The following is a 13,541-nucleotide window of genomic DNA, read 5'->3' as shown; positions in this document are numbered from 1 at the left end:
TAAACTTACCCAAGGATCTTTTGAGAACTTCATTCATCAACCTCATGAAAGTACTAGGTGCATTAGTCAAACCAAAAGGCATTACCAACCATTCATACAAACCCTCTTTTGTCTTAAAAGCAGTTTTCCATTCATCACCTTCTCTGATTCTGATCTGATGATAACCACTCTTCAAATGAATCTTGGTAAAATACTTTGCTCCACTCAAACAATCCATTATGGCATCTATCCTAGGCATCGGAAACCTATATTTCATTGTGATCTTGTTAATAACTCTAGAATCAGTACACATTCTCCATTCTCCATTCTTCTTAGGTGCTCATACAACAGGTACAACAAATGGACTTCTCTGATCAAACATTTTTGCAACAACTCATGCACTTGTCTATTGAATTCTTTATTCTCTTTAGGTGTCAATCTATATGGTGCTTTATTCGGCAAACTAGCTCAAGGAATCAAATCCATGCAATGACTTATACTTCTCATAGGAGGTAAACCATCAGGTATATCCTCTGCAACAATATCTTTATATTCATTCAACAATTCTGTAATTTCCACTAGCACTCGGTCAATACTACCAGTTTCTGCTATCACTCGGTTACCACTAGCTTTTGTCACTCAGTCACTATTGACTAGCACTCAGTTAACACTAGTTTTTGATACTAGACCGCTATTGGCACAACTCTGTCTCCTAGGAATTATGGCAAAACAAACTTGATTCTTCTTCATTTCCTTTTCAAATTGCTTTCCATTAACCATGCAAATTCTCACAGTGGTACATTTATCCTCATTTGGACTTTCAATTAAAGGCGGCAATATTTGCTTTTTCCCATTCACCCAAAGAGTATATTGATTCAATCTTCCATCATGTATAGCATATCTATCATATTGCCAAGGTCTACCCAATAGAATATGACAACAATCCATAGGCATAATATCACATAGAACTTCATCAAAATAATCTCCACTCTTGAACTTCACAATACATTGTTCACTTACCAATATCTTATGCTCATCCTTCATCCATGAAACATGATGAGGTTTAGGATGTTCCAACCTCGCAATTGCAACTTTGTAACCAATTCTTCTGACGCCAAATTTGTAGAACTTCCACTATCAATGATCACCTTGCAACATTTTCCAGCCATCTTACATCTGGTCTTGAATAAACTTCTCCTTAGGATAGGCTACTCGTCACTTCCCTTATTACAAAAGGTTCTTCTCACCGTCAAATTTTCTCCAGCCTCAGGTCCATTAGGTGAACCCTCAGTGTCTCCTTGAACTACAGCATTTATGTTACCTTGCCCACTTTCAAAAGATCTACACTCAAAAGATCTATGCCCTTCTTTACCACATTTGAAACAAATAACACGAAAACCACCTCTAGAATAAGAGTTACCTCTTCCTCAGTAGGAATCACCACCTTTCCACTCGGTCTTGCCTTTATCATCATTCTTCCATTCAGATTTGCCCTTATCTTGCATAGAATTGTTAAATTTGTCAGCTTCTACATAAGATCTACCTCTACCTCTCTGGAATCTACCACCTCTACCTCTTTGTCTTTGTTCATGCTTCTTTGTCAAGATCTCCTCAGCTTTCAAGGCATATTGATATGCTTCTTCCACTTTCTAATTTCACAAAACTTATCTCATCTTGAATTCCAAATCTCAATCCATTTAGACATCTTGCAATTTTCTCAACATCATCATCCACATTTCCAAATCTAATGTCCAATCTATAGAATTCCCTAGTATACTCCTTCACAGTCATGTCTCTTTGTCTCAAATTTTGCATCTTTCTCAACAAGCTAACTTGGTAATCAACAGGAAGGAACTTGTTCACCATTTTCAGCCAAGTCCTGATTTTCTCCTTTCTTCTCTTTTGTCTATCAGTTTGCAAATGCTCCCACCACAGTGAGGCATGACCCTTCAACCTAGTAACTACAATCTTCACCTTCCTATTATCACGAGTACTTTCATACTCAAAGAACTTCTCCATTTCAGAGATCCAAACCAACATAGCATTGGTATCCAATTTTCCATCATAAGGAACAACTTCTACAACAAGCTTTCAATTTGCCCTAGACAATACTCTCAACAATCTCGCCTCATCTTGATCTTCTTCAGGCTCTGGATTAGGGTTTGATGCTATTGCTTCATCATCACTCACATCATCAAGATGCGCTCCTCTCTTCTGGGTTGTCTCTACAACATCTAATTTGGCTGCAATTTTTCTCAATGTATCCAATACGGCATTGTTAGCATTTCCTCTACCTCGAACCATCTTTACAATCAAGTTCCTGCAGGATAGTAACCCTCTGTAAGTTATAGGTCAAATCTGCAGATCTACAACCCTACAACCCAGATTCACTTAGGGTTCTACACGATCCAATCTCCACAAGGGTGAACCTGGCTCTGATACCACCTAACACAAGGAGGGATGAAGAACTAGGGCGAAGGGCACACCTAGCTATCCAAACCACCTTGCTGAGTAAACACAACGAAAGCAAACAACAGAGAACTACACCAAGGAGAGAGAGAACAAAATACTTATATTGAATTTTCAAATAATCAACATACATGCCCAGTAGTAAGGCCTTCTGGGTTACGGCCAGATACAAAATACATTCAAGATCCACGATCCAACTTCAAATTCGCACTTCCAGACATATATGCCTCTCACTTTCGAAACCCTCTAAGTTCTACCTTTAACCTAAGCCTAAGCACTCTATTTATACTTGCCAAAACGACTTACAGAGGATTCTAGAACATTACACCAAAGAAAGGCCGACCCCAAAATGGTCAACACTCACCCCTAAACAAGATCCTATCATTAAATTCACGCTCCGAATTAAATACAAAAGTCGGCTCCTACTAAGAACTAAAAGACAGACAACTCGGCCAAAGAAGGAACTAAGTGTAAGTAAATAACATGTTCAGTCGACACATGAAGTAACACTCGGCCAACATTGGACAACTCGGGAGCAATTGGAACTCGGCAGCAACTGAAACTTGACAACTGGCACTCGGCAATAACCGGCACTCGACAGTAACTGGCACTCGGCAATAACTGGCAGAATGAACAAAAAGTGTAGGATTACAAGGCAACCCAAGATGCTCCTGCATCATCCACCCTCTGAGCTATCTAGAATATCCAACTACCATAAAGTTGCCCCTCTAACAAGTGTCCCACAATAGGATTTGTGTTGAAGAAGAAAACTAGCAACACTATTGGAATCAGCTTCCTCCATAATGAGAAGTGTACCAAACCAAGTGCTATCATCATGCTCAACACCTATGATGGTAGAGTAGCAATAGGCACTTGGTAATTGTGGTTGAGTCCTATTTGTATTAGGAGATAAAACAATCAATTAATACCCATTAGCAGTATCCTTTCTCCTTATATGCTCCTTGGCCATACTGTTAGTCAAGTCTCTATCCAAGGCTGATTTATAATCAACATTATGCCCCTCTATCAAATATAATAAAGCAGCTACCTCCTGGCTGAAATCCATATCAACCTGGGACTCTTGATCAACATCAAAAGGTGTTCCATCATCAAACTCAAATAGTGGATTCTCCAATATCCAATCAGCTTCCAACTCAGAGTAAATTACTATGCTTCATCCAACCATTATGCTGGCTGGAAGTATTATCATCATAAGGTAAATATCCTCATGCCTACCCTCCATTTCTGCTACGCAAATAGCTGATCCAAAAGATGCTTTATCAATCCTATAGTCATCAAGCAACAAACATGATGTCGTACTACATGGAGATTCCTTTGAATTTTTGCCACTATTTCATTAATATCTCATAGTAATTTGGATTCTTATTTGAATGCTCTTCAATTCATTCCAACTTGTTATGCACCCTCTTGCTAAGTCTATGTACCAATCGATGGCAATTCCTAGTAGAGTGGCATGGAATGCCTTCAACCAATATTCCTAGTCATGTTCAGCATTGCCTTCCCATATTGATATAAGTCTTGCAATGGTGAATAGGGTCCTCTGATCCATCCCTTGTAAATTTAGGAAGCTTTTGCTTCTTTGAGGTGTTCACCATCTTCCTAGTTCATTTGGCAGCCTGTGTGTCAGACTAGAATGGAATGTCTCTTTTTCAACGTTCCTCTGTCTCAATTGTACTCTCAGCATGTGAGCTCTCTACACATACACCTACATTGTCCATACCTTGATCACCACCCTTGTGCTAGTAGTCCCTTCTCCTTGGTTTCGGCACCCCTTTCCTTTACTCCTCTCATATGAATAAGTTCTCAATACCCAATAGAGTGTTCTCAAATAATTCAACTACCCCGCACTCAAAGTTTCTCTCTTTGTTGTCTTTGTCACATGTGGAATGCATAGATGGTTCAATCTGTGTGGACTCAAACTTTGTGTCTTCCTTGTCTATCATTGCTTGTACAAATGGATTATTTGCCTAGTCAGCAAGATCTTCTCCTACCTCATTGGGGAGTGGTAGGCTTCTGGCAATCTCCTCCCACTTGTGCCATATACATTGTGTGCTACCTTCCATGTTAGTTGGCTCTCGTCTCTCTCTAATTCGGCTTCACCTGGACACTTCAACTTTTTCTTCATTGTGGACTTTGAGACTCCTCAATGATTCTCTGTAATAATTGTCATCTTCACTCTACTCCTTGATTCAAAGAGATCTCACCAATGCTTCTCCTTCTCTCTCTGCTTTCTCTCTCCTAATACATCTTTTCTCTTTGTTTGGGAGAAGGGCCATTAATTAATAGAATTGTCAAACATACAGCATTTGTTTGTGTCATAATCTACCTCCTCTCTCTAATTCCTTTCTTCACATCATTGTAGTATCTATTGACGAGGTTGTTCTCATTTCTTCTCTTAATGCTATTCTTGTAATTCAATCAAATTGTGAACCAACAACCTTAGATGACTTCCCAGAAAATCATAGAATGTAGCTTGCACCGTGAGCTTGTAATTTATCATACCCGTAGGGAGTTCTCTATCCCAAGCCTCCCTTTGCACATACTAATTGACCAAAACTTCCCACGTGTGCACCAAGTCCTATATTACTATCATCTATGATCATTCCCTGTTGTCCTCGACATTATTATCAATTACTACCACTTATTCGTATGCATGACCCATTATTCTAACATCCCAACTATTGTCCTTCATTTGAATCTTCGAATTCGATTACACATTGACAACAAAATGTTTACTCCCTTCAAGATATGTTTTTAATAATCAGAGCCAATAGAAATATAAACAAATATAGATAACATAATAATTTAGAAAGAACGCATAACATAATAAATTGGCAGAGAGATGTAGCCTTTAATTCTATGTAATGTCAATATAATGCTAGTTCTTGTTCCCAATGCCAACCCACAATATAAAGCACTCGATAGTCAATTAAGAGTGTCAGCCATCGCTTCCCTACAACTACCTGAGAACTTATTTGACATTAAAATGTCTTTTAGATAACAATACATAATTTATTTAAACTGGCAAAATTGTCAACAACAATGATTATTCAAAGGAATGGAAATAAACCAAACAATGATGATAAAGTACATAGATTGCAAACTCTCCAAGTACTCTATTTTTTTTAGCTGGACAAGTTCTCACAAGTTTAACTCTCACGTTTTTATAGGCACAAAAAAATGGGGGTAAAAATGTTCGTGCATGTAAAACACTAGTTAACAAGCATTTTTCACATGTTGCTTTTTCTATAAAGCCATGTGTTTTATCTTTCAAAGTATTAATTTTCATTTTTAAACCCATTTTGCAATTGAACTTAACAAAAAAATTCTCCTTAGGAGATTTTAATTTTTATTACTTTCTAGTCGAGTTGAAAATTTTGGGCTTGTTGAATACTCTCAAAGTCAAAGTCTACAAACTATGGTGAAATATGTATTATGAGGCATACTCACCCCCACTATTGATTGTATTCTCAATATGGATTAAGAATGCAAACTTGAGGCTTGCTCCATGTCAATAATAGATCAAAAATCTTTAAATTTACTTTTCCTTCTATAATCTACTACTACATACCACAGGGATGTGTCCTCGCCTGAAAAGCCAAGGGGAGGTCCCCACGACAGGAGGAGGGGTATGGGACGTCCCCCTGCCATCCCCAGATAGGCAAAAATTGCAGATGTCCTGAGTACGAAAAGGGGACGTCTAGACGTCCCTTGACCGTACCGGGGATGATCAGTCATCCCGATTTTTGCAAAGCAAAAACAAAAAGCATAAATTTTATAATCCTAACTTGGTCGCCCAGGTTGGCCCCGCCCCTCCAAATGCCCTAAAAGGTAAAAAAAATACCACATTATGGTTGTTTTGTCATTTGTTTGGTTTTGTTTGTGAAGTTGGAGTGTGTTGCAGCTGGCTAGGGTTTTCATTTTGCAAGAAGAGGAGGTAATATTTTTGCTTCCAAGAGCTTAAGCAGGGGTTTGAGCTTCCTCTATTGTGCAACAAGTATGAAACTCTTTATGCTTCGATTTTCCATTTTTTAAATAGATTTGCAGGTTGAAAAGTCTGATTTTTAATTTTTTGTCATTGTTTTTGCTTATATTTTCATTGATTATTTAAATCTCAAAACAAAGCACAATGAGCAACAGTGGAAGTACTAGTAGTTATGGTGATGAAAAGGAAAATGTGGTTAGGGGTGATATTGCTAGTAGTGGACTAGGAAAGGAGCTGATCCTAGAACTGATTTGTTTAAATGCCCTTCCACCATCATGAAGGATTTTGCAAAGAGTCCTTTCAATAGGAGAAAACCTCTTCTCCAATTTGTCACACCTAGGCCAAAAGATAAAAAGAATTCAGGAGGGACTAGGGTGTGGGATTGTCATGTTTGTCTTGATGATTTTAGGGGCAGCTATACAAGGGTGAAGTCACACTTTTTAGGTGTTCCTTGCAATGGAGTCAAAGCTTGTCCTAACTTGACTGATGCACAGAGATTACAATGTCGAAGATTGCACTTAGAGGCTGAAATAGGGGGGTGGCAAAATTTGACAATGACATCGCCACCTATTCAGTCACAATCATCTAGGCATATGTCATCCACCATTGGTACTAGTGGAAAAGGAAGATGAGTAGTGGTGAGAAGGGCTCATTGGAAAGTTAGTTTAATGCACAGACAAAGGAAAAGTGTGAGGCTTCCATCGGTAGATTCTTTGTTGCTAATGGTATCCCATATCATACAGTCGATCCACTTGTTTTCAACAAATGGTGAAAGATATATTGAATATAAATCTCTCATTTGTACCCCCTAGTGAGTATAAGTTGTGAAACACCATCCTAGATGAAGAGTACTATAGGGTTGATTTGTTGTTTGAGGATATGAAACGTACTTGGGTTAGGTCAGGCTGCTCTATTGTGATGAATGGTGGACCGATGTTAGACATTGGTCACTCATCAATATCATTGTCACATCCCCTGCTGACTCTTATTTTTTGAAAGCCATAGATTGCCTAGGAAAGAAGAAGGATGTAGAATTCGAGTTCACCATTTTAAGAGATGCCATAGAGAAGGTTGAGTCGGCTAGTGTAGTACAAGTTATCATAGTTTTGCACCTGTGTGCAAATCAGTTGGTTTGATGGTAGAGGGTGCTTATAGGAACATCTTTTCAACCCATTGTTGTATTCATGCATTGTACAAAGCATTGAAGGACATAGGGAAGATTTAATGGGTGAAACAGGCGGTGTTAGAAGCTAGAGAAGTGCAAATGTTTATATGCAACCACCACACTTCACTTGCTTTATTTAGGTCCTTCTTTAAGGAGTTCCTCAAACTAGCCAAGACAAGGTATGTCAATTTTAATTATAGTTTACTTTTAGTTTTCTTTCAGTTTATTTTAATTTATAATTGTTACAACTTACAAACTTACATGTGATGTGTTTAATCATTAATGTTTAACTTTATTTTAATTTATAATTGTTCCTATAGGTATTGTACATACTTCATCTTGATGGAAAGGATGATTGAGGTGTATGAGGTCCTCAAATTGATGGTGGGGAATTCAGAGTAGGGATGATGGTCCAATTCTAAGTCCTCTAAAGGAATAGCAATGAAGCAAAGGATCCTTGATGAGAGCTGGTGGTCCACAATGAGGTAAGTTGCTGATTTTTAAATTAAATGTTAGTCTTTTGCTTGCTGATTTTCATACTAACTTAAAAAAATTAAAATTTCTAATTCTAATTTTAATTTTTGTTTGCATCGTGCAGATATATTTGCTCTATCATAGCACCCATTGTACATGTCATTAGATCTACTGATATTGACACTCCTAGTCTGAGAGAGATATATGAGACTTTTGACAGCCTATTGGGAAGATAAAGATAATTGTTGCAGCAAAGAATCCTACATTGGGGTTTTATGAGGAGCATATTAAGCCTATTGTGATGCGGAGGTGGAACATAATGAATACCCCACTTCATATGGCAGCCTTTTCTCTAAATCCCAAATGGTATGCAAAGTTGGGTGGAAGGGGCCTCCCATGTGATGATCTTGAGGTATTGGATGGCTTCACAAGAGCCATTGATAAGATGTGTTCAGCTCAAGAGGCCTCTACACTTCGTGCAAAAGTTCCTTGACTTCACCAACCTCTGCAGCCCAAACTTGGGTAAGCCACAAGCAAAGTTGGATAGAGTGGTTTTGGTTAGAGAGATCCTATTGGATAGTGGACCTGGCATGGGAGAGATAAACCCAAGTTAAAAGCACTTGCCACTCGCCTCCTTGCACAGGTTGCTAGTTCCTCAGCTGCAAAGAGGAATTGGTCCACATATTCATTTATCCACTCCATCAAGAGGAATAGACTTGCCTCTAAACGAGCGGAGAAGCTAGTGGCAATGCATCATACTCTTCGACTTGCAGATTGTCAAACTCCAGAGTATAAGTATTGTCCAACTTTGCAGTGGGATGTTGAGCCTAAGGATGTGGCCTAGATAGATGAGGATGAGACAGCACTAGGATTGGTTGGGATTCCAATAGATGAGAGTACACTTACTGTGGAGCATGACAGTGAGGACTCTGATTTTGATGTCATGGTGGCAAAGGCAGAATAGCAACAGTCTACTTCATTTTTCTATATTTTGTTTTCTATAATGAGCTTGAACATGATGATGAAACTTTATGGCAGCCCTCTAGCCTTTGGCCATATTTAAATTTCCAGATTTTTATGATATTGTTCATTGTTGAACTTATATTTAAATATTTTTGTTCACATATTGATATGCATATTGACAATTAAGTACTGAAATCAGTTATTATTTCCTAGATGGCATTCAAATGGTGTATCTTAAGCTTGTATAATGTTTAAATGACATGCTTTGGCTTAGTTTCATACAAATGACATGTATATTTGCAAATTTCAGTGTATATTATAAATTTTCCCTTTATATATATATAGCTGTCCCCGTTTGCCGTCCCCCCCCCGGTCCCCAAAATTGCCAAAAAAATTGTTGTCCGGGAAACTTGGGGGAACAAAAATCTAATATATAGTGGAAATCTAAATATAATTTTCCTTCTATACCGTCCTATCAGTTTCAGAAATTTTCCTACTCAAGAACAAATTTGAAGTGACACACCTTTAAGAACAACACACAAAATGCCAAAATAGATTAGTCTCCCTTCTCGTATCTTTCCAAGAAGTGTTAAGCAGCTAAAAAATCAAAGGCTAACCTTATCTACCAAAAAAAAGCACAAAGTATGTGATTAAGGCATGCACTTTGTAATGTTCCTTGTCCTGAATATAAGATTGTCCAAGTCACTTTCCAACCTTGGGAAGATTTTGATATTTCTCTTACTGTCATTCTTGTCTGCCATTCCCCACTCCCCACCAGCATCAAAGATCTCAAAATTTCAATCCCTGGCCTTCCACTTCCTTGCTATTTAGAACCTATGGATTTTTTCTTCCTTATGTGCTTGAAATCATCAACCCCTAATCCTTTCTCCCAACAACCATTGCATCTTTCTTATGCACTTCCTTATGCCCCCGCACTCAATCATGCACCCACAAAACCCTGCCATTTGAACAGAGGGCTTCATCTACAGCCAGAACTGAGAAGGAAAGGATGCAAATTTGAATGTGATAAGACGGTGAGAAATTTGGGTCCACACTAGGCCTTCAACATCTATAGAAGGTGAACAACTTCATCAGTTTGGATCTATTTTATCATCACATCAACAAACCTAAACCCTAGTCCAAGCACTTGTATTTAGCAGCTAGCTATTGGGTTTAAAACTTTAAGGATGAAAACCCTTGGTTTTAAATATGAGAGGATAAAAAGTTTGGTTTCTGAGGAATCTTCACATGGAGGTCGCATCAACACTTCAACTGGGAGATTTATAGCATTATCGGGTATTTTCACAGCTTGGTCATTTTCAAAACATCTTTCTAACCAATGTAGTCAATAAATACTTATAGCAGATATTTGTAATCATTTAAATGAATTGTGCAAATGAAATAGTCCTTACAGCAAACTTAAATGTACAGATCTGTTTATTTTGTGTGTATTTCAGATCTAAGTATTTTGTAAAATTGATTTTGTGATTTTCATAGCACTATTCGAGATCTAAGTAATTCATATGAATATTTTAGTTAGGGGTCATTACACCCTTGCAATACGATCGTTTTGATAGATCGTGCTTCTAAGTGTACTACACAATTTTTCTTTTATGGAACATTCAATTGCAAAGATAGACTGTGGAGTGAAAAATTTATCCATTTAATTGCCTAACAAAACTAAAGAGAACACTTTGACTACCAGCTCTTCATTAGCTATTATAGACTAGTCAATCTTCAGAGTCCATGCTCTAGTTGGTAAATAATAAAAAGGTTTTGGGGAATGGTTTTCTAACTAGAGACATTAGACCAAAAAGGTTCCAAGCAATTACTGTCACATTTAAGAAGGGAAATTTTACATCAGATATGGGAAGCAAATACCAATTTTGCACCAATTGATCATTTCATAATCTACCCAATAGTGAAATCATCAAATAAGGCACAATTGACTATGAGACAAAAAACCACATTTACTTAACATTTTTTAAGACAATGATTCTTTTTCTTCTTCCTGAGAAAGATCAAACAATAGATTCTCTTTGAGGATGTCACACTTAACAATAATACAAGAGGAGCACTTTCAACTGACAAGATTTTTTAAGACCAAAAATTACTTTTTTCTTGATCTCAAGAAAAGATCGGACCATGGACTCTCTTCAACAAGGTCCTCTCTTTTGTCAATTTTATCAAGCAAATTGTGTATCTTCAATTCATTCAAATACAAACCCCAATATAACAGAGATTTCTAATTTAATATGACAAGAAAATAGTATAATTATTTTTCTGTGTTATGTAGGTTGATGAACTAGTAAAAGATGAGAAGCAATGTGTAATCATGGATCAAGAAGATACAAACTTACTCCTCCACGCCCACCCCTTGCAACAAGTATCTCATCACCAGGATGAGTAAGATCTGCAAAAAGTTTTCCTCCCCGCTTCCGCTTCACCACAGTTCCTAGCATGCAGTATAGCTTATATATGAATAATTCTGTCATAAACAAGAGCTATGAACCAAATATTTTGCACATTGCAGATTCCACTGACCTACAGGAACTGGAATTCGCAGGGTAGGTGCTGCAAAACCATCATGCAACATAGGAGTCAAAGCACCCATTGCATCAACATTCCCTCCACGCTTTGCATTATATCTGCTTATCTGATGTAGCTCCAGCAAAGAGTCTTTGCTCTCATCTGCATAAAGTACTACATCTCCTCCATGCCCAGCCATGGGTAGAATCAAATTTCCATCTGGGTCTCGCTTATAAGAACCTTTTCTTTTTACTTTCTCTTTCGTCTTTTTCCCTTGAGTTTTTTGTTGCATTGCAGGCATTGGCATGCTAAGAACTGCACCATGCCCTCCATCACCCGAGCGCACAGTAATGACAACATGATCAAAATACTTATGGGGCTCTCTTTCCAAATTATGCGGAACAGAAGCAGATAGATCTTTGCCCTTTATCAATGTGCATTGTATATTGTGACCCTTGATGCAGCCCACTACACTTTGACCTGCCTTCACCCACGGACTGATCAACAAACTAAAACATGGGATATTAAAGTTCCACAAAGAAATGTATGTCAACACAAAACTTAAATATCATTAATCTTCCATGGTTGAAGAAATTACAACATAACATCCACAAAAGAACAAGAAGTAAGGATTTAACTTTAAATTAATATCAAAACTTAGCAAGCTAAACAAAGACACGAAACCGACACCTTTTAATAAAATCATGGAAGATAAATATTTTCAATTCTCCACAAGCTTCTAGAATAAGAATACAATTAAGGGCATTATAAGAGAATATTTTATCATTAGATGAAAGTAATGGAGATTCTTCAGGAGGAAAAGTTAATATTGACAACTAGAGCATCAGTAAATCAAAGGCCTGAACTTCTGCCCAATGTCTCCTAGGGATTGCAATTGGACATGAGAAGAAAGATGAAAGACCACTAAGAAGAAATATGAAAGTAAATATGTCCAACATAAGTACCCATTTTTATCAAATCATCAAATGCCAAGATTCGTGATTAACATCAGCATTGCTGGATATAAGTTGTAAGATAAATCATACAATAAAATTTTAATTATAATCAACAAAAAGAACAAGCAATAGCAGCTATTACTATTACTAGCATTAATCATAGCTAATGTTTACATCAAGATATGTGCTAAGCAATGCCCTAATTAAACTGAAAAGCACAATCGTACAAACCTGTTAAGGACATCTAATGTTTGTTCTAGTTAATCCATATTTTAAGCTTTTCTGAAATTTAGTACAGATGGGACACTGTGACAAGAGAGGAAGCCTAAAGTTATTTGTATATAATACCATACTAAAAGCTTTTTAGCATTCAATTGCAGTGAAAAAATCTCTTTGGTGTGCCCATTTTTTCAGGCAATTCTTTGCAATAACAAAATATATTTTTTTGATTGAACTTACTCTAATGAGGATATAATTGCATATCCAACAACATAGAAGTGCCCAATTGCCAATATACGTTATATTAGTAATAATGTGTATTAATAGTTTTGTTATACTTGCATGTAATATTTTGTACAATGTAATATTACACATCCAATCTTCTCAAGTAAACTATTAAAAACTTAGGAAGAGTGGGCTAAGATCAACACGGATAGTGCCTCCAAAAGTGATCCAAGTCACACTAGGAAAGGCAGAATTATACAGTATCATTATTCATAACAACCAGCCCTCAAGCTTCTTATAGGATATAAAATCCAACCGTATAATGTAGCAAAACCTATTACTATTCACAAAGGACTATGTTGGGCATTCTCTTTGAGAAAAAATTGACTTACAAATCTTTAAAAACTACATACACCCAAAAAATGAAACTACCAATAGTAAGTATGATCCATGCACAATTGCACGGCATCAGCAAACCATTTGTAGTCTACACATCTTAGTTCACTTAGCTTGTTCCAATATGTTGTGCCATAAAAAGCTCAATGTTTATGGTCAT

At 37.2% G+C, this 13,541-nt stretch overlaps 1 protein-coding gene across 1 annotated transcript in view; it reads right to left on the bottom strand.

Moving 5' to 3' along the window:
• Nucleotides 1–13,541, bottom strand: part of LOC149567440 (putative GTP-binding protein OBGC2) — a 166,654-nt gene that overhangs the window by 142,021 nt on the left and 11,092 nt on the right. Inside the window, exons 2-3 of the mRNA XM_089820632.1 lie at nucleotides 11,601–12,065; nucleotides 11,417–11,511 (exon numbers count right to left, since the gene is read on the bottom strand). Of these exons, the coding sequence (XP_089676758.1) occupies nucleotides 11,417–11,511; nucleotides 11,601–12,065 (560 nt within the window). The remainder of the gene's footprint in view (nucleotides 1–11,416; nucleotides 11,512–11,600; nucleotides 12,066–13,541) is intronic.

The sequence above is a fragment of the Cupressus sempervirens genome, chromosome 3 (genome assembly GCF_028749045.1).
Source record: "Cupressus sempervirens isolate cs-2001-9-10 chromosome 3, ASM2874904v1, whole genome shotgun sequence".
NCBI classification, from domain to species: Eukaryota; Viridiplantae; Streptophyta; class Pinopsida; order Cupressales; family Cupressaceae; genus Cupressus; species Cupressus sempervirens.
Note: the sequence above shows the minus strand (reverse complement) of the source record. Positions and strands in the feature narration are given on the sequence as shown.